The sequence below is a fragment of the Saccopteryx bilineata genome, chromosome 5 (genome assembly GCF_036850765.1).
Source record: "Saccopteryx bilineata isolate mSacBil1 chromosome 5, mSacBil1_pri_phased_curated, whole genome shotgun sequence".
In the NCBI taxonomy this organism is placed as follows: domain Eukaryota; kingdom Metazoa; phylum Chordata; class Mammalia; order Chiroptera; family Emballonuridae; genus Saccopteryx; species Saccopteryx bilineata.
This window is the reverse complement of record NC_089494.1, coordinates 37,732,381-37,757,386: the sequence shown is the minus strand read 5'-3', so window position 1 is coordinate 37,757,386 and position 25,006 is coordinate 37,732,381. Positions and strand designations below refer to the sequence as shown.

At 38.6% G+C, this 25,006-nt stretch overlaps 1 protein-coding gene across 1 annotated transcript in view; it reads left to right on the top strand.

Annotated features, from left to right (window-relative positions):
* The window catches only part of PLCL1 (phospholipase C like 1 (inactive)), a 387,263-nt gene that overhangs the window by 302,304 nt on the left and 59,953 nt on the right, over positions 1-25,006 (top strand). Inside the window, exons 2-3 of the mRNA XM_066280316.1 lie at positions 6,924-9,398; positions 13,194-13,397. Coding sequence (XP_066136413.1) covers positions 6,924-9,398; positions 13,194-13,397 — 2,679 coding nt within the window. The remainder of the gene's footprint in view (positions 1-6,923; positions 9,399-13,193; positions 13,398-25,006) is intronic.

Genomic DNA, 25,006 nt, shown 5'->3' with positions numbered 1-25,006 from the left:
GTAAGTTCACACTCCTGGTTCTCTTACCCCTCAGCCTCCTTTTTTAAGGTCTCTCCTTCTCTCCCTAGCCTCTACACCTCAACGACCCATATTCATCTAAAATCTACCATGGTCCAAAGTAAACTTATTTCCTCTTCAATTTCATCTCTCCTAGTATTCCATATCTCAGTAACAATTTCATTCACCTCTCATTCAAACCAGAAAACTAGGAGTCATCCTAAATCCAGTCAACCTGAATTTACCTCCTATTTCTTGATACTTCCCAATTCTCTTCATCCCTTTTATTAGTAATCTATCTTGGGCCATCAACACGTCTTCAATGCTACAGTAGTCACCTATGGAACCATCTTCAGTTTGATCCATATTGTATCTTTTCAGTGCATGTCCAGAGTGATCTATCTCTGATAAAAATCAGACCTTGCCAGTTTCAACTGTATAATGTGTTAGTCCCTAGCGTGCAGTAGGTATCTAATTATTGTTTGTTGAATTATTGAATGAAGGATGGAGACCAGCCCTGACCAGTTGGCTTAGTGGTAGAGCATTGGCCTGGTATGTGGAAGTCCTGGGTTCGATTCCCACTCAGGGCACACAAGAGAAGTGCCTATCTGCTTCTCCAATCTTCCCCCTCTTCTTCCTCTCTCTCTCTTCCCCTCTTGCAGCCAAGGCTCCATTGGAGCAAAGTTGGCCCAGGAACTGAGGATGGTTTCATGGCCTTCACCTCAGGCACTAGAATGGCAATGGAGCAACAGCCCAGATGGGCAGAGCATTGCCCCCTGGTGGGCATACTGGATGGATTCTAGTTGGGCACATGTGGAAGTCTGTCTGCCTCTCTGCTTCTCACTTCGGAAACACACACACACACACACACACACACACACACACACACACACAAAAAGGATTGATACCAGAACTTTCTCAGTATCCTATGTTGGGGGCTCATTTGGATTCTAGGCTATATTGTCCACAATCCTTTGAAGATTTCATGTATTAACCAAATCTTTTATTTCTGAATTTTTCTTGAGAGTTCATAAAATCAGAATGGATATCATTAGTATAGTGTAATAGCTTGTAGGTTGTCTATAAGAACAGATATAATCCTTGCAGTAAAAATAAGATTTACTGCCTATATTTCATTTTAGTTATAATCTATTAAATTTTTATGCTCTTCAGAAATGTTTTCACCTCCCTTTTTCACTAAGAGAGAAAAATGAATGTCATTTTGAGAAATCTGAATTTATGGATTTCTACATTATAAAAGAGTTTTCTTGTAAGAGGTAGGGAAATGTGAGTATGATGTTTATTTTTTAATTTTTATACAATGCTTTGGTATACTTATTTTGGATGTGATAAAATATACATAACATAAAATGTACTCTTTTAACCATTATTAAGTATACATTTCTGTGGTGTTAGTTACATTTATATCTTTGTGGTTCTTTAGTATACTTTTTCCTGAAATTGTTATATTAAAAAAATTCAATAGTTTTATGGTTGAGACCCAAAGCTGTGCTTGCCTTGAATAGCAGTGGAGTTTTTCTGGACTTATCAGTCTGTTGTATAGAAAAAAACATTTTGTTTGTTGGGTTTTATTAAGACATTTGATGCATACCCAGCCTACTGGTCTTAGAAATTGAGAAGCCAGTGGAAAGTTACAAAAACAAGCTTATAAGTTTGGCTTATTTAAATATTTTTTCCAATTTTAGTTTACAAAACATGTTGAGGGAGCTATAAAGTTTTTACTGTTGTATAGAAATCTCACTTAATTACGATTGGTATCCTAATCCTAGTGGCAAATAAGCACCAATGTTGTAGAAAATAATGAAAATTAAAACAACAGTTGTACAGTTCCCTTCAGTATTTTGCAATTATTTCTAATATTAGAAATTGACTCTTACATCATGAGATTAGATAGAAACTATTTTTATGATAAGAATACATTAGAAACAGTGCTAATCGACCTGGAACGCTGAGGTTGCTGGTTCAAAACTCTGGGCTTGCCTGGTCAAGGCACATATGGGAGTTGATGCTTCCTGCTCCTCCCTTCTCTCTCTCTCTCACTTCCTCTCTCTCTCTCTCCTCTCTAAAATGAATAAAAAGAAACAGTGCTAAAAGTCAAATCAATGTCATGTATTGTTTTTAAGAAAAGAGTAAAACATCTGTCTATTACATTGTTGTTTATAAGATTTCTTGATTCTGATGATTAAACCCTTTATATAAAGTATTGATAAATTTAAGAAGATAGAACAAAAAGTATTATCTGGAAATATTCAGAGACCATAAAACCAACATTTTGTTTATTTATTTAATTATTTAATTACTTTAAATGTGATTCCTTTTTATGAGGTGATAATTTGAAAACTTAAGCATAGCATGTCAGGAAATCGAAAGGATTGAGCTCCATACCTAATTCTTGGAGCCCAATAGAACATGAGCTTCAGAGGCATCACAATGTGGTGTTCATTCTGATAAATTTAAACTTTTTTTGGTAAGCAGGTATAAGATAAAGTTGTGAGTGGAGGTGGTGGTTAATTGGTACTTTAGCCTTTTCCTTTCATTGTAGAGTGAGAAGTTTAGCTTTGGAATAATCAGGAAGCTCTCTTCTTTTATACAACTCCTTTGGATAAACCTTAGGATCATTGAGGTCAAGTCAATCATCTCATGAGCTAAAAGCTAACAAGAGCACACCTGAACTGATAGCAAACTTGGTTCCTCTTGCAAAATGCAAAGAGGACCTGTCTTCTCAATAGATTTCTTCTTATTTCATCATAAAATATACTTGGTATTTATCAAACAAGAAAAATCTATAACCAATACATCAATGTTTTTTAATTGGGGATATCCCATCTGTTTACCTGCACAGTCTTGCCCTTGCGCCAATAATCTGCCTACGTCTTCTTGAGGGAAATAAAGATTGGGCATATAGGGCTTGGCAAAGGGGCTGTAGTGATAAAGTTCCGAATGAGATTTGCAGCTGTCCATCTTCGCCGTCCACTTTAACAGTTTCATTTTCTCTCCTCCCAACTTTTCAAAGCTAATACATAGTATGACCACAAAAAGAACAGACCGAGAGAAATATCCTGAAAATTTTCTGGCCTATTTTGAATACAAGTAATCTTGGCTCTAGTCAACAACAGAGACAAGCTAATAATTGCTTCATATGTACTATAATCAGGGTTCTTTTTTTTCTCTTTTGATGTAAGATCATATGTTTTCCACTGGTTCCAAGTTTTAAGGCATTTTGCGATATGTTTTTTAATCATGTAGGAATTGCAGATCAAAGCAAAAAAAAATAATTGTTATTGAGCAGGTAGATTTTTTTGTAGGCTGGATATAAAACATTTATCAATGGAAGGCTTAACTTACTAGGAGAGAAAGTGTCTTGATTTAAGAGAATTTTAGGAGATTTCACCATAAAGAAGAGAGGCTTATAAGAGAAATCTCTTTTTTTTTCTTTTTCTCTTTTTTATTTTTTATTTTTTTAAATAAATTTTTATTAATGTTAATGGGATGACATTAATAAATCAGGGTACATATATTCAAAGAAAACATGTCTAGGTTATCTTGTCATTAAATTATGTTGCATACCCCTCGCCCAGAGTCAGATTGTCCTCCGTCACCCTCTATCTAGTTTTCTCTGTGCCCCTCCCCCTCCCCCTAACTCTCTCCCTCCTTCCCTCCCGCGTCCTTCCTCCCCCCACCCCTGGTAACCACCACACTCTTGTCCATGTCTCTTAGTCTCGTTTTTATGTTCCACCAATGTATGGAATCATGTAGTTCTTGTTTTTTTCTGATTTACTTATTTCACTCTGTATAATGTTATCAAGGTCCCACCATTTTGCTGTAAATGATCTGATATCATCATTTCTTATGGCTGAGTAGTAGAGAAATCTCTTTTGACAGCAGTAGTTCTGTTCTCATAAACAGACAGTGACTCAAGTCAAGAGAAGAACATTAGGCTGCACATGTTGGTGTAAAATCGCATAATAATGCATAGGGCACAGGAACTATGTGTATACATGCACTTAGAGGAACACCAGCTTTCCATTGAAAATTTGTTAAAAAACTATTAGGGGTTTTATAACTCTGTTGACAGTAATCTTATTTGGAACACAATCTGCTTATATAAAAATATTTTTTTAATGTGAAAGCTCTAATTAGCTTAAATGAGTAGTCAAATGGTAGCTTTATAAGCTGAGTCACAGCCTAATTTACCCTCACAACTCACAGCTTCCCTCTTTACTTTACTTGCTACATTAATCCCATCTTAGCAGTGCCATTAGGTGCCTGCTTGATGTTGTGGAAAAACGCGCACAAACATCTGATGTTTCTGATCATGACGAATTTAAATGTATTCTAACGATGCATCTGTGGATAAACAGTTGTTTTTAACTTAAAGAATGAGGAATTTGACCACTGTGGGATAATTAAAAAATAACAGCTCTCTGGAAAAACAGGTACAAAATTCTTAAGTGCCAGGAGACCGAGAGGCAATATTCTGTAATCTAAATTGGGTAATTTATATCTTTGTCACTTGAAAAGAGGTATTTATTTGAGTTCATGAATCATCCCACCAACATTTGATAACTAAAGCAAAATTTGTTTCCTTTTCACAGGCAAGGTTTTAGTCAATTGACTAATCAATCATCCTGCCTTGTCTTGAATCATAGGGATAGGAGGTTCTCACAGGCAAGACCACAATTAAATGAGGCCTTAGAGAGGAGATCCTACCCTGATATAAAATGATGCTGGTGAAAGAGACAGCCTGGGCTACTTTGGATATACTTTTCCATATTTAAAATAGTAGTATAATGTGGCTGTTTTTAAATACATTCAGTTTAATGCTGAAAATTTGTCTTCGATGATCAGAGGTTAGAATTAAATAATTAACTTCTTGATAACCTCCGATGTTGTGGTCAGTGCCTACTGATGGTCCTCTAGTGATCAGATATACAAAATAAAATGTTCCTCTTCCATCAAAATGAATGACCTTATAAGCAGTTGAAGTTTCAAAGAATATCTGCTCATTTTCTCTTTTGAGTCTCACAATAACACTCTATTGTGTATTATTTAAAAGCAGAAATAAAGGTTCAGAAAGGGAAGCTACGTGACTTATAGAGGTTATATATCTAGTGAGTGGAATAATGACAATTTGAGACTCATTACTTTTGCCCAAAGGGCAATGCCTTTTGTGCTGGACACTTTGCTGCCTATGAAATTGGGTATTATACACATTAATTAAGATGCTTTTGGGAAAGTTGTTCCTGGGAGAATTATTTGAGTTGATGATGTGGTTGGGAGCATTATTAACTTGAGTTTATGGTCTGAACAGAGGAATGCATAAAAAAGTATCTAGTTTTGCCTGACCCAGCAGTGGCACAGTGGATAGAGTGTTGAACTGGGACATGGAGGAGGACCCAGGTCACTGGCTTGAGTGCATCCAGCTTGAATGCAGGCTCACCAGCTTCAGCGTGGGGTCCCTGGCTTGAGTGTGGTGTCATTGGCTTGAGTGTGGGATCATAGAAATGACCCCATGATCACTGGCTCAAGCCCAAAGATCACTAGCTTGAAGCCCAAGGTTGTTGGCTTGAGCCGAAGGTCACTAGCTTGAGCAAATAGTCACTCGCTGTGCTGTAGCCCCCACCCCCATCAAGGCACATATAAGAAAGCAATCAATGAACAACTAAGATGCCGCAACAAAGAATTGATGGTTCTCATCTCTCTCCCTCCTATCTATCTGTCCCTGTCTGTCCCTCTCTCTGTCTCTGTCAAAAAATAAAAAAAGTATCTAGTTTTAAGTGTCAACATCAGATGTTCAGTGTGAATGCATTGGGAGTGATAGGCACAGTGCAGTGTAGGACTAAGGACAAATCCATCATTTTATGATTACAAATATTCAGAGGACTGGACCTATAATTCAGGAGAGAAAATAGAGAAGGCCCAGATACATCCAAGAGAGAAACAGGCACAAGTAATATTTAATCTGCATAAGGTAAACTAATCTGAATGGATGAAATTTGATGCCCTGCTAGCCCTGTTATTTAGGGAAGGGTGAAATTGACTGAGGAGGCCAAGATTCTGAGACTAAGTTCCTAGGACACTTACAGACATGGATAAAAGGCCAGGTGCAAGTGTTCCCTGTGAAATCTCATGGCAAAAGGCTTTGAAATTTAATTTGCATTGAAAGAACCTTAAAAGTTAGTGGCGCTACTCACATTTCTGTTAGGTTCTAAGCTATGGCTACTAATAGCATTATACTGACATGTAGGTAGGTGTGAATTCTCATATTGTTCATTTAAACTGTTTACCTTAGTCTGAAAATTTGCTCAAGTGAGAATCATTTGTCTACTGTTAGTTCTCAGTCTGACTTTCAAGACACTTACATTCTTCAAAATAGTTTGAGGGAAAAATAATAGTAATGTTGTATCATAAGCCCTTTGTGAAGTGAGGAAAAAAGTAATTTTTAGTTAAGCTATATTGTAATCCCTTTTTGATATAAAGTATGTTAAGGTTAAAAACTTCCATTTGAACCAGTGTTAAGTGTAAAACTTAAACTGTTGCCAAGTATAAATAAGGAAAACTTTTAAAAGAAATTCAGCTTTATTTCTTTCACTTATCACTACGAACTGAGCTAGGTTGTCTAAGTACCAGCATGTAGAGTTTCTTAGAAAATATGCTTTCATGAGTAAATAAGAGTGATTTGCAGTTAATTAATAGTCCTTGATTTTACTTCAAAGAACACGCAGGCATTTGAAAGATAAATTTTTTTCCTGAACCTAATAACAGTGAAAAGGTAAATCTTAAGCCAGCCTCTGTCCAAATAATAATAATAATAATATCTGAATGGAATCTAAGGAATTCATAGTGTTACTGAATTTGCCTTTCTCTAAAGGAAATTGATTCATTATTTTCCAATTGTTTTGTAGGATCCTTCAAACCAAAAATGTGGCGGAAGAAAGAAAACGGTGTCGTTCAGCAGCATGCCCTCGGAGAAGAAGATCAGCAGCGCCAGCGACTGCATCAGCTTCATGCAGGCCGGCTGCGAGCTGAAGAAGGTCCGGCCCAGCTCTCGCATCTACAACCGCTTCTTCACTCTGGACACCGACCTCCTCGCTCTTCGCTGGGAACCTTCCAAGAAAGACCTCGAGAAAGCTAAGCTTGATATTGCCGCCATCAAAGAGATCAGGCTGGGGAAGAACACGGAAACATTTAGAAACAACGGCCTGGCCGACCAGATCTGTGAGGACTGTGCCTTTTCCATCCTCCATGGGGAAAACTATGAGTCTCTGGACCTAGTTGCTAATTCAGCAGACGTAGCCAACATCTGGGTGTCAGGGTTACGGTACCTGGTTTCGCGAAGTAAGCAGCCCTTTGATTTTATGGAGGACAACCAGAATACACCAAGATTCCTGTGGTTGAAAACAGTGTTTGAGGCAGCTGATATCGACGGGAATGGGATTATGTTGGAAGACACCGCTGTTGAGTTAATAAAACAACTCAACCCTACCCTGAAGGAATCCAAGATCAGGTTAAAGTTTAAAGAAATTCAGAAGAGCAAAGAAAAGCTGACCACCCGGGTGACAGAGGAGGAATTTTGTGAAGCTTTTTGTGAACTTTGTACCAGGCCAGAAGTCTATTTTTTACTTGTACAGATATCGAAAAACAAGGAATATTTGGATGCCCATGATCTGATGCTCTTTTTAGAAGCTGAGCAAGGGGTCACCCATATTACTGAGGATATGTGCTTAGACATTATTCGGAGATACGAACTTTCTGAAGAAGGACGTCAAAAAGGGTTTCTTGCAATCGATGGCTTTACCCAGTATTTGTTGGCACCAGAATGTGACATTTTTGATCCTGAGCAAAAAAAGGTTGTCCAAGACATGACCCAGCCATTATCTCACTACTACATTAATGCTTCTCACAACACCTATCTGATAGAAGACCAGTTCAGGGGGCCGGCTGACATTAATGGGTATGTTAGAGCTTTGAAAATGGGCTGTCGAAGCATTGAACTTGATGTAAGTGATGGTTCAGACAATGAGCCTATGCTTTGTAATCGAAATAACATGACCACGCACCTTTCCTTTCAAAGTGTCATAGAGGTGATAAACAAATTTGCCTTTGTGGCTTCTGAATACCCACTCATTCTGTGCCTGGGGAATCACTGCTCCCTACCACAGCAGAAGGTAATGGCTCAACAAATGAAAAAGGTCTTTGCCACTAAACTCTATACCGAAGCACCTTTGCCATCAGAATCCTACCTCCCATCACCAGAAAAATTAAAAAGAATGATCATTGTGAAAGGAAAGAAACTGCCTTCGGATGCAGATGTTTTGGAAGGGGAAGTAACAGATGAAGATGAAGAAGCAGAAATGTCTCGAAGGATGTCAGTAGATTCCAATGGTGAGCAGAAGCAAATCTGGCTGTGCAGAGAGCTCTCTGACTTGGTATCTATTTGTAAATCTGTTCACCACAGGGATTTTGAACTGTCCATGAAAAGCCAAAACTACTGGGAAATTTGTTCATTTAGTGAAACAGAGGCTAGCCGAATTGCAAATGAATACCCGGAGGATTTTGTCAATTATAATAAGAAGTTCTTGTCAAGAATCTATCCAAGTCCCATGAGGATTGATTCCAGTAACTTGAATCCGCAGGACTTTTGGAATTGTGGCTGTCAGATTGTAGCGATGAACTTTCAGACCCCGGGTCCAATGATGGACCTTTACACAGGCTGGTTTCTTCAGAATGGAGGGTGCGGTTATGTGCTAAGGCCATCTGTCATGCGGGATGAAGTTTCTTACTTCAGCGCCAATACGAAGGGCGTTGTACCTGGGGTGTCTCCCCTGGCTCTTCATATCAAGATCATCAGCGGTCAGAATTTTCCAAAGCCCAAGGGAGCTTGTGCCAAAGGGGATGTCATAGATCCCTACGTCTGTGTAGAGATACATGGAATACCAGCAGACTGTTCGGAGCAGAGAACTAAAACTGTACAACAAAACAGTGATAATCCTATTTTTGATGAAACATTTGAGTTTCAAGTAAACCTCCCCGAGCTGGCCATGATCCGGTTTGTCGTCCTGGATGATGACTACATTGGGGACGAGTTCATAGGGCAGTATACGATACCGTTCGAGTGTTTGCAGCCTGGGTATCGGCATGTGCCCCTGCGCTCTTTCGTGGGTGACATCATGGAGCACGTCACTCTTTTCGTCCACATAGCAATAGCTAATCGAAGTGGAGGAGGAAAGGCACAGAAGCGCAGCCTTTCAGTGAGAATGGGGAAGAAAGTTCGAGAGTACACCATGCTCAGGAATATCGGTCTTAAACCCATAGATGACATCTTTAAAATAGCAGTTCATCCCTTAAGAGAAGCCATAGATATGAGAGAAAATATGCAGGTAAGAAAAGCCCATATTTTCCTCCCCTGCCCCTACTTATTTTGACCACACTTTATCCAATGAACATGGTGATTTAGTAATGATCTGGAAGGTAGTGTATACCCAATACCACTGAACCAAGGCCAGTTTTGCCTGTGATAAAGCAGATGTAGTTTATGTTTCTAATTGTGAGTGCTATGTTAAGTTTGGCCTGTACTAAGCCAGTTAATGGAGTATCAATGTTGCAAAATGCTGCATAGCTATTAAATATCCCTAGTATGTAACCAAATTGCTATGTGGGGAATGTGTATATGAAATGTGAAAATAATAAAATATAAAATATTATACCTATGTATAATATAAAAATATTATGTATACAAACACATGCATAACAATTTTAACTGTATATTTAAAATATTTACAGATATGATCATGGAAGGGAATTTGAAGTCATATAACACAAATGTAATGCCTATTAATATATTTTTTTGCTGTTGTTTAAATATACAATAGTAATCAGTTACTCCCTACAGAGCAAACAAAACTGAACCAACAAAAATGAACTTGTTGAAAACTATTTAGTTTTCTCTTAGAAATGTGGTTTTAATGGAAAGAATATAGATTCTGGATTAAACTCTATCCTTGTGTGAACCTTAAGTAAATTATTTCAGATTTCTCCTCATTGGTTTTCTTTACACAAGGTAAGAAAAATGGTAGTATTTACATCACAGGATTATTATGAGAATTAAATGAGGGTGTATGTACATTGCCCAGTCTTGGTATGCGGAAATTCACCTCCCGTTCATTAATGTTTGTAATCAGTGGTGGCTGCGAACTTCTTTCTTCCATACTACTTAATATACTTACTCTAGGCTCATGTTGCTGTGAAGCAATCAAATTAAGTTCCTGCAGTGTGCAAGACACTGGTTTGCAGGGTCAGCAGTGATCTGTGTATGACAGCAACACAGGAGAGGAATAGTTTTCAATGCACTTTATTTATTCCTTTACCTAACATTTTAATAGTAACCCTCACCAAAATATTCCTACCTTCAAGACAGAAAACAAGCTTGAAGAGGTTAATTTTTTTTTTTGTATTTTTCTGAAGCTGGAAATGGGGAGAGACAGTCAGACAGACTCCCGCATGCGCCCCACCGGGATCCACCCGGCACGCCCACCTGGGGCGACGCTCTGCCCCTCCGGGGTGTCGCTCCGCTGCGACCAAAGCCACTCCAGCGCCTGGGGCAGAGGCCAAGGAGCCATCCCCAGCGCCCAGGCCATCCCCACTCCAATGGAGCCCTGGCTGCGGGAGGGGAAGAGAGAGACAGAGAGAAAGGGGGGGGGTGGAGAAGCAAATGGGCGCCTCTCCCATGTGCCCTGGCCGGGAGTCGAACCCGAGTCCCCCGCACGCCAGGCCGATGCTCTACCGCTGAGCCAACCGGCCAGGGCCTTGAAGAGGTTAATTTTTCAAACATTGCAGTTAATAAATAGTAAGGTGACCAGCTTTTTTACAATGAAAATGAGGACAAAAATAAATGGAAGAAAACAATATTGTAAATAAAAGAAACATTTTATTCATTGCAACAATAATACACTATAATATAATAAATGCATAATAAAACATTTGTAATATTTTATATTGTAATTATGCTTACATGCCTATTCATTTTTAATAATAATTGTATGAAAAAATTACTCATTTAGATACAAATACATCACATCACACACAATAGATCGACTCTGCATCTATCGAATACAGACATTTACAGATTAGTCTTCCAATATCAAAAAGGAGGACATGTAGGAGGACACTATTCGAGGGAGGATGAACTTACAAAAGAAGGACAGTCCTCCTTAAAGCAGGACGATTGGTCATCTTATAAATAGTAATGTTGTGCTTTAAATCCAGAATTGCCTACAACCAAAATCCACGATCATTCATGGATTTTAGTCTCATAATGCTGAACCCCACATCCATCAGTTGGTGAAAACTTTATTTTTATGTTATTTTCACAGAGAAATTTTGGGATATGCTTAAAACACTTTTAAAAAGTCAAAAATGGCAAAAAATGTGGTATTTAAATCACACATAAATACTTAGATTGTAAGGATTATTTAAAAATAAGCTCCACACCGGCCTAGCGTGCGGAGGACCCGGGTTCGATTCCTGGCCAGGGCACACAGGAGAAGCGCCCATTTGCTTCTCCACCCCTCCGCCACGCCTTCCTCTCTGTCTCTCTCTTCCCCTCCCGCAGCCAAGGCTCCATTGGAGCAAAGATGGCCCTGGGCACTGAGGATGGCTCTGTGGCCTCTGCCTCAGGCGCTGGAGTGGCTCTGGTTGCAACATGGCGACGCCCAGGGTGGGCAGAGCATTGCCCCCTGGTGGGCAGAGCGTCGCCCCCTGGTGGGCGTGCTGGGTGGATCCCAGTCGGGCGCTTGTGGGAGTCTGTCTGACTGTCTCTCCGTTTCCAGCTTCAGAAAAAAAATGGGGGAAAAAAAATAAAAAATAAAAATAAGCTCCAAATAGCAGCATCTTTTACTGAATTTTTCAGACATAATTCTATCACTAATATAAATACCTATATTAGATTAGGGATCAGTCAATTTGCCACCTAACTTTGTATGTTAGAAGTAAATTTTATATATTTTCTATATATTTTTTGAAATATATCCTTTTCATATGTTATGTATTTAAAATATATATATATATTAAAAAAAGTTGGCTATGGATAAAGTTCTTCCAGGTAGTATTGATCATTTATATGATATCAACATAAAGTATTTTGGGTTAAGGGTTATTTGGAGACCAATCATAGAGAAATGAATGCCATCATTGTCACTAAATTCATGAGGTACATGTTAGGTTAGGTACTGTTTACTGTTAATAAAACTGAATAGTCATAATTCTTTTCTTTTTTTTTCGAGTCAGAGGGATAGACAGGGACAGACAGACAGGAACGAAGAGATGAGAAGCATCAATCATTAGTTTTTTGTTGCGCATTGCGACACCTTAGTTGTTCATTGATTGCTTTCTCATATGTGCCTTGACCACGGCCTTTCAGCAGACCGAGTAACCCCTTGCTCGAGCCAGCGACCCTGGGTCCAAGCTGGTGAGCTTTTGCTCAAACCAGATGAACTCTCGCTCAAGCTGGCGACCTTGTGGTCTCGAACCTGGGTCCTCTACATCCCAGTCCGAAGCTCTATCCAGTGCGCCATCGCCTGGTCAGGCATCATAATTCTTATTTCAAATGAGTTTTGAAAGGCTATAACATGGAACGATGTAGTTCTTTATGAAATGTGTTTTAGTTAGGTGTCTCTGTTAGGTGCATTTCTGATGGGATGACAAAGGATTACTATTGATGGTTAGTCAAAGGAGGGTAAGGAAGAATGACAGCCTGCTGCCTTGAGGGGAAAAGCTCAAAAGGAGAGGTGCTCCAGTGCACCACCACTGACATGTTCTTGTGATCATCAGGACACAAATCAAATAAGGTATTCATGACTAGCCAATGCTAATTCATGTGCATATTCCAGTGCTCTGCTTTGAAAAGCACTGGGTAGCCTTGGGTCATAATCTGCTCTGCTTGGTGGCATATTTGTGGCAGTTTCTTGAAATTGAGGAAGATGAAGTGGAACAGTGGATTAGCTCTGTTACCTCTGTGCCTATCACAAAGTTCTTGGTTGGTTATAATCCATTTTGCTTCAAATAACAGGTGTATTTAAGAGTATGCTTTTAATGAGTATATTTTTGTGTAAACCTAGAAGTGCTGGGGTGATGTGTCCTGTGGTCAGAAGTGTAATTCTATGTTTTCTTCCCCACAGAATGCCATAGTGTCTGTCAAGGAGCTGTGTGGGCTTCCTCCGATTGCCAGTCTGAAGCAGTGCCTGTTGACTCTGTCCTCTCGGCTCATCACCAGTGACAGTACTCCCTCAGTCTCACTTGTGATGAAAGACAACTTTCCTTATCTGGAGCCTCTGGGGGCAATTCCAGATGTGCAGAAGAAGATGCTGGCTGCTTATGATCTGGTAGGAAATTATGACTGTATTTCTTATCTGTGTGTGTGGGAAATCATATGGCTGAAGCTCACTCTTTTGTGGAACTTGGATGCATAACACAGAGTTGCTTGAAACCCGAATTGGTAATGCAGACAGAGCCAGCCCACTTGGCTTCCCCTAAGCCCCAGTGAAGACCTTTGAGGCTATACTTTGAACCCAGAGCTCCACAGATTTCAAATGGAAAATCTCTACTTTAGCAAAGAATACATTATTTATTAAGTCTTCTTAAGTGTACACATCTCATCATGACCTTAACCTACAATAGAACCATTTAATTGCATACCTATAGGAAATAAATTTAAGCCTTAGTGCTACTTATAATGGTTGAGACAAAATATTTTTAAGAATTTATATTTTAAAGCTAATGTTATGCTCTATTTTTCTGAATGTATAATGTATTTATGTAGCAATTAAATTTAAGAATAACTATATTTTTGCATTTTTTTATTTCATAAAAAAATTAAGGAGCAAATAATGTACTGGGAAAATTTGTAATGTGTAAGCCAGATAAAGTAAACATCCTTAAAATAGAAAGAGTACTTGAAAATTGATAGGAAGAACATATGGGGAAAAAATCTTACATTAGTCAGAATCAAATTCAGCTTCATGAAACTAAAAATGCAAGCCAATCATGGCTTAAAATGCAAAATTTTATTCTTTTACTTAAAAATCTGGAGACCAGCCATCCAGGGTGGCACTTCTCCAAGTTCTTAGGAAACGAGGCTTCCTCTAGCTTTTTGCTCCACCATTCCTACACTGTTCTCATGGTCAAAAATGGCTGCTGAAGTTCCAACTGTAGCATCTACATTTCAACTAACAAGAATGATAAAGAAAAAATATAGAGCGTGTCCTTTCTCTTTAAGGACATTTCTCTGAATTAGCTTAGATAATTTTTGCTCATATTTCAGCCTGGAGTTGACACATTTAGAAGTGAAAGAGGATGGGAAGTGTCTTTATTTCTAAATGGTCAAGTGATCAAACAAAAGTCATCTCTTCTGCTACTAAAAAGTAGAGGAATAATGAGTATTTCAGGACAACAAACAGTCTTTGTTTCAGAGGTGAACAGGCAATTTATGTGTCTCCTTCCTCTACAAATATAATGATATGTAAGAACATATTTACCTTAAAATAAATTTTTAGTCAAATATATATATTACAGAAAAGTGGTGAGATTCTTCACCTTTCCATTAAATTGGCATTATTTTGTCAAAAACAGTACCTCTGATAGAGAATTTAAGGAAGTAGATACTGCCATCCATCTACTTGTAGTGGGAAAATAAGTTGAAATAATTTAGGGAGAGAAAAATTTGACAATAGAATTTAAAATGTTTATGCCATTTTATCTATATATTTCCTTCTCATGGAATTATTCTAAGCTAAATATTTATACATAAACACATATATTTTTAAAATGTCAACCTAGAAGGATTGATTAAATGAAATACAGTAAGCCATATTGTAGACTACTTTGAAACCATTAAAATCATGTGTTAGAATAATATATAATGATGGCGGGAAATTCTTATACTGTGTTTTGTGAAAGAGTCTGGTTTCAAAAATGTACTCTATAGTATTTACAGTGTATTTTTATGTATATACATCTAAAATGCTAGTACAATATTATTAGTGATTGTTTTTAAATAAGGGGAACGAATTTGATTTTCTTGCATATGCTTTTCTATATATTTTTTGTATTTCCTAAACTCTTTACAATTAATCTGTGTAATTTTTGTAGTTGAATAAAGATAAACATTAAGGAAGAAAGGAAAAATATCATTAACAAACAAGTAAAAAGACATTTGGGATAAACATGCCAAAATTGAAAAACAAAAAATAAAACCCCACAGAGTGTATTCTGCTTATGAATGAGTGCACCTCTTGTGAACTGTACCTCATGGTCACTGAAGGAAAAGTTCATTTATTACCTGTATTTCATTTTTCATGAAATCAATTTTTCATCATAAAAGTAGGGACTGAAAGCTATGCAGTGAATAGGTATAATTGCCATCTAAGAGGTGAAATTAGGGTACTAGTTGCCATAGAGACAGACAGTAGAAATCAGTTACTCTTCCAATTCCCTTTGATGCAGAGAAAGAGAGATTATTACTGAGAGGGACGCTGGCCCCCTGGAGCCGGGCATGGAATGAGTGGAAAAGCACCGGGCTGGGGTTGGCCCATGGCCATTTCACAGCTCCGAGTGTCCACTGGTGTTTTGTTATTTCAGTTTTGTCTGATAGAGCCAAATCTGAACATCAGCCTTCTCTCATTTGTATTTTAAAATGCAGTTTGTAATTATGAACATTGTATGGTTTTCCAAAGCTTAAAGTAAGAAGCTGCAGTGGAAAGCAGAAATACTTGTAATGATGTCTTCTTTATAGGTCCCTATGGAAATGATTTATTTTGGTAGGGATTTGAGTATAATAGCCTCATACCAAATGGTAACCTTGGCAGACTATGGATGTGATCAGAAACACTACTGACATCTCTGTCGGTTATGTATGTATTTTAGTGGGTTGGGTGGTTGGCATCTTTAATACTCTTAGTGTATTAGTGTTAGTATTTATTTTAAAGATGTCTTCTAAGATACTCTGTAGTTCCAGAGTGATGATTTAAAAACATAAATCAGACCATGTCACTTTCCTGCTTTAAAATCCTTCCAGGGCTTCCTGTTACAACAAAGTGGAAACTCCTTACTGTGGCCTATGGGGCCATCTGTGATCTGGCTTTCCCTGCTTGTCTCACCTGCCTCTCCCAGCTTCACTCTCATACTCTCTCTTCTGCTCACTCCCTGAGTCAAATGGTCTCCCTCCCTCCCTCCCTCCCTCCCTCCTCCCTCCCTCCCTCCCTCCCTCCCTCCCTCCCTCCCTCCCTCCCTTCCTTCCTTCCTTCCTTCCTTCCTTCTTTCCTTCCTTCCTTTCTTTCTCTCTTTCTTTCTTCAATCAGACTAAGCTTGTTCTCACCTGCTCATCTGCAGGTTATTTTATTCACAATTCCTTCTGTCTAGAAAGTTCTTCTTGAATAATTGCTTTATATCTCTTAATTCTTCACTCAAATGTCATATCCTCAGAGGACCCTTCCCTAACCACTGTCCCCACCTGTCACTCTATCACATAACTGCTTAATTTCCATCATTCTACTTAGAAGCATTGAAAAATGTGTTGTTTGACTTTCTGTTTAGTTTCTGTTCTTCTCCTTTACCCCTCAATTTGAATGCATGAGTTTGTGAGGGCAGAAACCCTGTCTGTCTTGCTTACTATTGCCATCTCTAGCACCTAAAACAGTACTAGTTATCAATTAGTCTTAGTTGAGTAGAAAGTAACTAAAAGCATCTATTCTTGGTGAAAATAGTGTAATTGAATGTGTTTTATGGTAAATCTTTAAATCTCCTCTGTTTTTACCTCTAAGACACCACCCTAGCTAAATTGTTTCCTTTCTTATCTACAAAATTGCAAACATACAGACTAAGCAAAAGTATGGAGACAGTAAAAAGACCAATAATTGCAAGGAGCTGGGAAAGGCAGGGCAAGAGAGGAAGAAATAACTAAGTGGAACACAGGGGAACTTGAGGGCAGTGAAACTCTTCTCTGTGATATAGTAATAGTGGATGCATGTCATTATGCATTTGTAAAAACCCATAGAATGTACAACACAAAGAGTGAACCCTAGTGTAACCTGTGGACTTTACCTAATAATAATGTATCAATATTTGCTCCTGAATTATAATATATGTACCACAGTAAGGCAAGATGATAACAGTAGGGAAAACTAGGGTTAAGGTGGGATGAGAGGCTTTATGGAAACTCTCTGTTCTTTCTGCTCAGTTGTTACAAACCTATAACTTCTCATAAAAGTAAAGTCTTAAAAAAACTTTACAGATGTTAATAAAAACTTATTTGGGTGACTAAGGCATAAGACAAATTCAAAGTTTATTGCCTGGTAGTAATGGTGGTAGGTATTCTAAAATGAATAGATTGAGTGTTCAACCTAGACTCAAGTTATTTAACTGTTTGCATTTCTAAAAAATGGTAATGAACTGTCTATATGCCATGTAAGAGAAAATTTTGTAACCACTAAATATATACATATATATATATGATATGTTTAGAATAAAAAATGACTTGAAATAACTTCTGAAGAGATGCAATGTTTAGCTTATTTTAGTATCAAAAGAAAAGAATCAGAAAAGTATTAGGTAACCTACATTTATTGAAAGTCAACTTAATTGAATCAAACTATATAACTTATCAAGAGGAAATAAATGAAAATATTCTAGAAACATTGACCCTCTGTTCATCTGCACAGATTTTTTTCTAAATTTAAAGAAAACTTTCTAAATTTTCCCTAATGACCTCAGTTGATTGACCCTAGCTCTTACCAAACTTCCGCTAAAGAGTTAGAAATATTTCCTCTAGAGGTTTTAAAAGTCATTCTGTGTTAAAAGTCATTTTAATGTTAATATTACAATTATAATTCTATTGTAGCATCTGTGTTTATATCAAGTAGCCAAAAACCAAATATATCTGTAATTGAATAGGCTTATTTACATGGCATAATTTCAAAAGATACCTCCTAATCTCCATCTCATATCTTCTTTAAAATCTGTTTCCTTTCTGCTGGTAGGTACTTGAAATTTCAAAGTTACAATCAATTCTTTTGGGTTAAGACTTATTTTATATTTTTTAAAGTGCAAAAAACTCTCCATGAGTAATAATAGCACATTGGCCTATCAGTAATTTGTATTTTTGAATGAACTTAACAGATTCTGTCCTACAAACAGGTCTTCCCCTGGGAGAAGTAAGAGATCCTAATGACAAAGGGTTCTTCACATCCGGGTAACATGAGAGAGAGGTTGCTCAGGTAGTTGCGGGTTTTTTTAGAGCAGCCCTATTATCTACAGTCTGCCTTAATATACTGGTTGGGGTATAGCTATCTAAATGCCTAGCTGGTATTTAGTGCAACTGAAGCAGAGATGGCTTGCCTGATATTAAACACATGTCACAGCCGGAGGTGGGAAGTGCAGCTTCTGAAAAGCATCAAAGCAAACGTGAACATCATCCGTCAGCAACAGGCGAGTAAGCTAGGAACTCACAGTGGGCAGTGGAACTGATGCCTCCTTGCCCGGCTAAGAACACAGAGAGGAGAGCTCCTGAGCTGTAGGCTGCTTGCTGTAGTGCAGGGGTCCCCAAACTACGGCCCGCGGGCCACATGTGGCCCCCGGAGGCCATTTATACGGCTCCCGTCGCACTTCCGGAAGAGGCACCTCTTTCATTGGTGGTCAGTGAGAGGAGCACATTGACCATCTCATTAGCCAAAAGTAGGCCCATAGTTCCCATTGAAATACTGGTCAGTTTGTTGATTTAAATTTACTTGTTCTTTATTTTAAATATTATATTTGTTCCCATTTTGTTTTTTTACTTTAAAATAAGATACGTGTAGTGTGCACAGGGATTTGTTCATAGTTTTTTTTTTATAGTCCGGCCCTCAAACGGTCTGAGGAACAGCGAACTGGCCCCCTGTGTAAAATGTTTGGGGACCCCTGCTGTAGTGCCACTGTGGTGACTCTGTGCAAGGCACTTCTTCAGAAACTGTCCCAATTAAAATTGAAATACCATTTCTAAGAGACTTGTCCTTTTATTGCACTTTGATTTTTTGGGGGGGGTGGGGGGGCTCAGGTCTTGAAAGAGTAAGCTCACTTCTCCACTTTGGATTTTCACTTTCTTCGGTGGGATAAGAAAATATCCCACCGAAGTAGGTAATTCAGCTGTACAGTCATTGCTCGGACTTTCGAGGCTGTCAATGTGGTAAAAATCTGTTTTACCAATAAAAGTGATAGAATGTGAGGTTTTGTTGTTCTTTAGGATTAATCTTGTTCATGAGCTTGTTAAAAATGGAAATTGGTTACAGTAAGAATTGCCTAGTGTGAGAGCCAGGAATGGAGATATTTAATTCTATAAACACTTATTGAGTGTCTTTCACATGCAGACCACTTACAGAAGGTGCAGTAGCTTACAGTAAGGACAGGTGACCCGGTGAGATCCAGTCCAGGCCTGAGTCTCTGGTAGTGTGTGTGTGCTCCTCATTACTTAATATGCAGCTATAATGGTTGGCAGTTACACTGGGAAAGACTTAGCAATTTCAGTAGAATACTATCAAAATCTGTTTGAATAGCTTTGACTTTTTTCTTTTGACTATAGTGTTTTTAGGCATGTAGATTGAATGTTATTCTAGAAACCCATCTCTAGCCCCAGCCCTAACGTTGAACTCATCTTTCTATTGGATCACAGGACATCACTTAGGTGTCTCAAAAACAAACCGCAGAAATTGAATAGGTTTACAACTGGGTTAATCTTTTTATTTCCTAAGACACTCAGTCATCCTCTTCTGACCACTGCAAACGGTACCACCATGCCAACGATCTTTAATTCCTCCAAATCATTTTCAATGCTCTCTTTCTCTCTTTTCTCTCTCTCTCTCATATCAACTCCAATATGGATTTTTAACATTCTAATTTACAATTCAATACCAGTGAGAGCTATTGCTTCTTCCCTCACAGCATTACTCATTCATTCATTTTATACGTGGACTGAGTAAGGTTCTCACCAGGCTCCTTTCTCCTCCTGCTTGACTTTTTCAGCAGGCTGACTGGTCTCCCATCTAGTCTCGACTTTTCCCTAATTCAACCGTTGGAGTAATTATCCTCAAACCCTGTTTCTGATAGTTCACTGGCCTTGCCAAGCCTTCACTCAGCACTGCTGTCTGCTTTGCCATCCTCGCCTTCCACTTCCTTCTGCCTGAACCCCCTCCTTCAGTCAAGCGATGTATTTGCCAGGACTTTTTCGGTCCCGTCCTTTGTGTTTCCAGTCTCTGCCACCTAGACCCTCCCGGCCTTGGTTCCCTCTCCGTCAACGTCCAGCCCTTTGTCCTAACATCTGATAAAATTGACTTTATTAAGAAAGGATTCATTTGCCGACTTTATTCATGGCATTCAATATATACCACATATACGACTTAAGTAGATTCTGTGTAGTACAGAGATGAATAAACAGAGACAAGTATCAGCACAAATAACCATAACATAAAACATGGCAAACATTTCTCTTTGACTTTAGAGAAATATATATAAACTGAGAGGGGAACATGGGTATTAGCCACTTATAAAACACTTTCTCTTTTGACATTATTTTTGTGTATTCTTATGCTTTTAATTAGTCAGCTCAACATATGCATTTTGGATACCCATTACTGGGAAGGGTGCTGGCAGAAAGAAATGGTACTGTAAAGCCAGTATCCACGGCCACCATCACAGCTGCCTGGCCCATGCAGGTTCGCATTAGATTCGGACAGTCACTAAAGAAACGACGGAGCCAAGAACTGGTAGGCCATCATCGTTAATCCTAGCTTGCACCTGGCAGGCAAGTAAAACACACACTGGGCTCCAAAACTCACTCATTCAGTGCTCACAAAGCTACTGACTTATCCGAGTTTCCTAGAATCAAAGGTTTTTAGCTCACCAGACTTATTCACCTATGTTCTCCTTCTCCTTCCTTCTCCCCACACAAACTCTGCACAAACTGGCTTCTCACTCAGCACTCCACCATCTTGGCTGCTTCTCCTGGCCTCCTCCGCGTGGCTTCTCTCTGCTCTCTCTGCTCTAATGCTAATCTCAGGAACCAAGAGAGCAAGCTCTTGCTCTGCCCCACTTTATAGAGCAGAAATCAAAACCTCTAATCCAATATATGAAATAGGGAAGTCTCTAATACAAAGTCCACCCCACATCAAAAACGGTGGGAAAGGCTTAGTCCTAAAACCAACCCCCAGGCTACAAGGATCCTGCCTGCCTACAGCCCGCCCCCAACACACATTAATATAATTACGCCCATTCCAAGCATAAGGGCAACTAATATCATCACCTGGAAGATGGGCTTCCACGTGGGCAGCGCCATCTTTAACAAAGTGAGCATAATATATTTTATCTGCCCAACAGGTATGAAGCACAATTTCTGTTCTCAAAGAATGGAAAATTTGGATTGGAAGGCAGGGCTTATTCCCTTAAAAAAAGGAAGAAGCAGAGATACAGATTCCAGAGAGTAAATCTTGTGAGATGTTATGTCCTGAGCTTAATGGAGTCCAAGGACCTTGAGTCCTATGATGGACTTTCACAGTGACTTGTAATACACTCCCTACCCCCACTCTTACCCCATGTCAATATAATTTTAATTACAAATAATTTTGAAACAAAAATATTCTCTAACATTTGTATAACTTTTTCTTTAATTCTTTTTTTTTTTTTTTTTACTGAGACAGAGAGAGGGATAGACAGGGACAGACAGACAGGAATGGAGAGATGAGAAGCATCAATCATTAGTTTTTCGTTCCGCATTGCGACACCTTAGTTGTTCATTGATTGCTTTCTCATATGTGCCTTGACCGTGGGGCTACAGCAAACCCAGTAACCCCCTGCTCGAGCCAGCGGCCTTGGGTCCAAGCTGGTGAGCTTTGCTCAAACCAGATGAGCCCGCGCTCAAGCTGGCGACCTCGGGGTCTCGAACCTGAGTCCTCCGCATCCCAGTCTGATGCTCTATCCACTGCGCCACTGCCTGGTCAGGCTAACTTTTTCTTTAGATAGCTGAATTTTTACCTTTCTAATGTTCTCACCTGTCTACTTTTTCATGCATAGTCAAAAAATATTTGCCTAACATATTTGGTCCTTTTAAGTGTTTTAAGTTAATGTGAAAACTTGTGGGTAGTTAGTGTCTTAAATACAGCATTCAGAGGTAGTTACAGGGGACTGCAACTGGAAAAAATAAACCCAAAGCATTTTCTGAAGGTGACTTCTCTGCTGACTTATTTATCATTAACATAAAAGTTAAAACTTTACTATGGTAACAGCAACAGATTTTCTGAAGTTAAAAAAGAAATCAAAACATTCTAGCGACCAGGAGTCAAGGGTTATTTAATCTTTTACTAAGTCATCTGGGGTTTGATTTGTAGAGCAGTTGATGCTGTTAGCATGGCCAGGAATCTAGCAAAAAGAAGCTAATTGCTATCTTTAATCACTCTTGCAATGGAATTAATATACTGGCAGGCATCCCAATTAAGCCAATCACAATGAGTTGGGTTTAAAACATTCTCTTCTGTCAGCGTTATACCAAGCCTCAGGATGGGAAAATGTTGTAGGTGTATCTACTATAATTTTGCTTATGGAAATAAATTGAAATTGAAATTAGGTAAATAAGGGTACTGTTCTCCCCTTCCTCTCTTCCGTTCTGAAGTTTATGTGGAACTTTATATTAGTTTGCATTTCAAAAACTAGGTTGGCTTATGCAGTGATGGAATCCAGAAAAAGCAGAGCCTGCAAGCATGTGCCCATCAGAGCTGCTTGTTTAAAACAAAATGTTGTGCGTTGAAATGTTCTTGACTTGTGTGGGTGTGGTAATGTCTTCTGAAACATTCTGTATAGTGGGGAAATTGTCAGCACCTCCAAGATCGTCAGCATTTCCACTCGGTGCCGGGGTCCCAAAGACACATGCTACCAGAGCACATGAGTAAGCAGGTTTTTCAAGCTGGCTCCTTTGTGGAATGTTGCGCCTGGATCCTCAGAGTTTATTTACTCCACATTCCTGAATACCCAAGTTCTCGCAACACTCGCAGTTGAAGGCAGGGTGAGGAAGTCACATTGGCCTGAAAATTCTGGAGAGGGTTCACAAGGTTACTCACCTGGTAATTTTATGAATTAGCTAAATTGTAATCATAGCTGGATAAAATCAAACATTTCTAATGATTACTCAGTATGTAGCTACAGCTGTTGGGAAACAGTACAACTGGAGACCAAAGTAAAACGATCCTTTTTTTTTCAGAAAGCAGCTCACTGAAGCAGCTCCTGTTACTACATGAATGTGGAGACAAGCGTCCTTGAGCCTGCTCCATACTAGTTCTCTTGTCCTGCGCCTTACAAATTGGGCTTGCGAATGGGCCTCAGAGCTAGTCCTAGGACAGAGAAGCCCCCATCACATACGCCAGTGGCCGTGGACTCCCAATAAGCTTGCAAAGGGTCTGACCTTTGGTGTGTTCTTGTTTCACCGAAAATTAACACCTTTGATAGGATTGACTTAGTTTAAGAACAAAAGATGCCAGTCTATTAACATCGTTTTTATTGGACTTAAAAATTTTTTTGAGACATTAAAAATGAAAGAAAATGATCTTTGTTTCAGTTCACAAGTATATTTGTAACAGCAATCAGATTTTAAAATGTGCCAAGTTTAATAAAATTCAAGCCTTATTTTAAGCAATCTAAACAGGCGAACCACTACAGAACCAAAAACTAACACTCAGTGTTTTGGTTAGAAAGAATGTAAGGGATAGATTAATTATTTCACTCTTTTTAAGGGGAGAGAACAAAAATAGGTCTAGAGTAGATTTGTTTTTTATTGACTTACATATTCTTATGTGATTGCCTTTCCAAGTTTGAGAACTCCTTCTTGAAAAAAACAGTGACTATAAGTGCATTTCTTTCTAAGATTCATAGAAAGAATCTCTATATTACTTGATACATTTTGCAAGTTAGACTTGGAGGGAGAAGTGGTTGTGGCCAAAATGTGTTTTCACAATGCTTTATTTGATGAATTCTACTTTATTAAATGTTAACCAGCAACTTGTGCTTGCAATGGGAATTCTGCACTTTAATATAATATCTGTATTACGGAACAACTTATCAGCTTAGGTCTGCTCCTCAAGAATGCCTGGGTTCTAAACTCAACTGTTTCATTAACTAGCTGTGTGGCTTTAAGCAAGTCAGCTTGAGGCTCAGTTTTTTCATCTATAGAATGGAATTGTCCACGATGGTCCTTAAGGTGACTTCAAAATATCAAGTTATGTGGTTCTATGAATTTAGATATAATTCAGAAGAAAATTGGAATTTATGAAAGGTTTATGGGTCTTGATGTGATGGAAGCTCATCTTTTCAGTTCCATTAAATAATTACATTGACTCTGCAATGATGCTAGGCAATTAGTTAAATTCTCTATTGAGAAGAGCTGGAAGGACAGTTTTCTTCATACAGATTGGACAATTTAATCCATCCCTGAGTAAAAGTGTTACTGTTTTCATTTTAAATAAATGATTTTAATCTTAACTGACAAGTATACATGCCTGTTGAGGACATCTAATTCATTAAGTAATGCCACTCTTTATCTGGGTAAATCCTCTGTTCTTCTAGATACAAAGCTATGGCAAGGAAATAAGATCCATTAGGCGATATCCTTGTGACAGACTGAAGAAAAGCTCCTTGTTTGACTACAACAGGCAAAGGCAACTGGGTGACCAGGCAGAGACATCAGATATGTAATTCAGGCTACTGCCAGATTCTATTGATTGAGTCAACTGAGCATTGGCTGGCTGGGCGTCCTGTCTGCCCAGCCAGGGAATTATCTGAGGACATGCTTCTCACCTTTTCTCCTTGGCTTCTGCACCTTATATATAATTTTTGTCAGGTTATGTAGAGACTTAGGAAGGAGATGGAACTCAAATCAACAATTTTTCTTTCCTGACAACTAAGATAAATTACTTATTTGGGGGAAAGT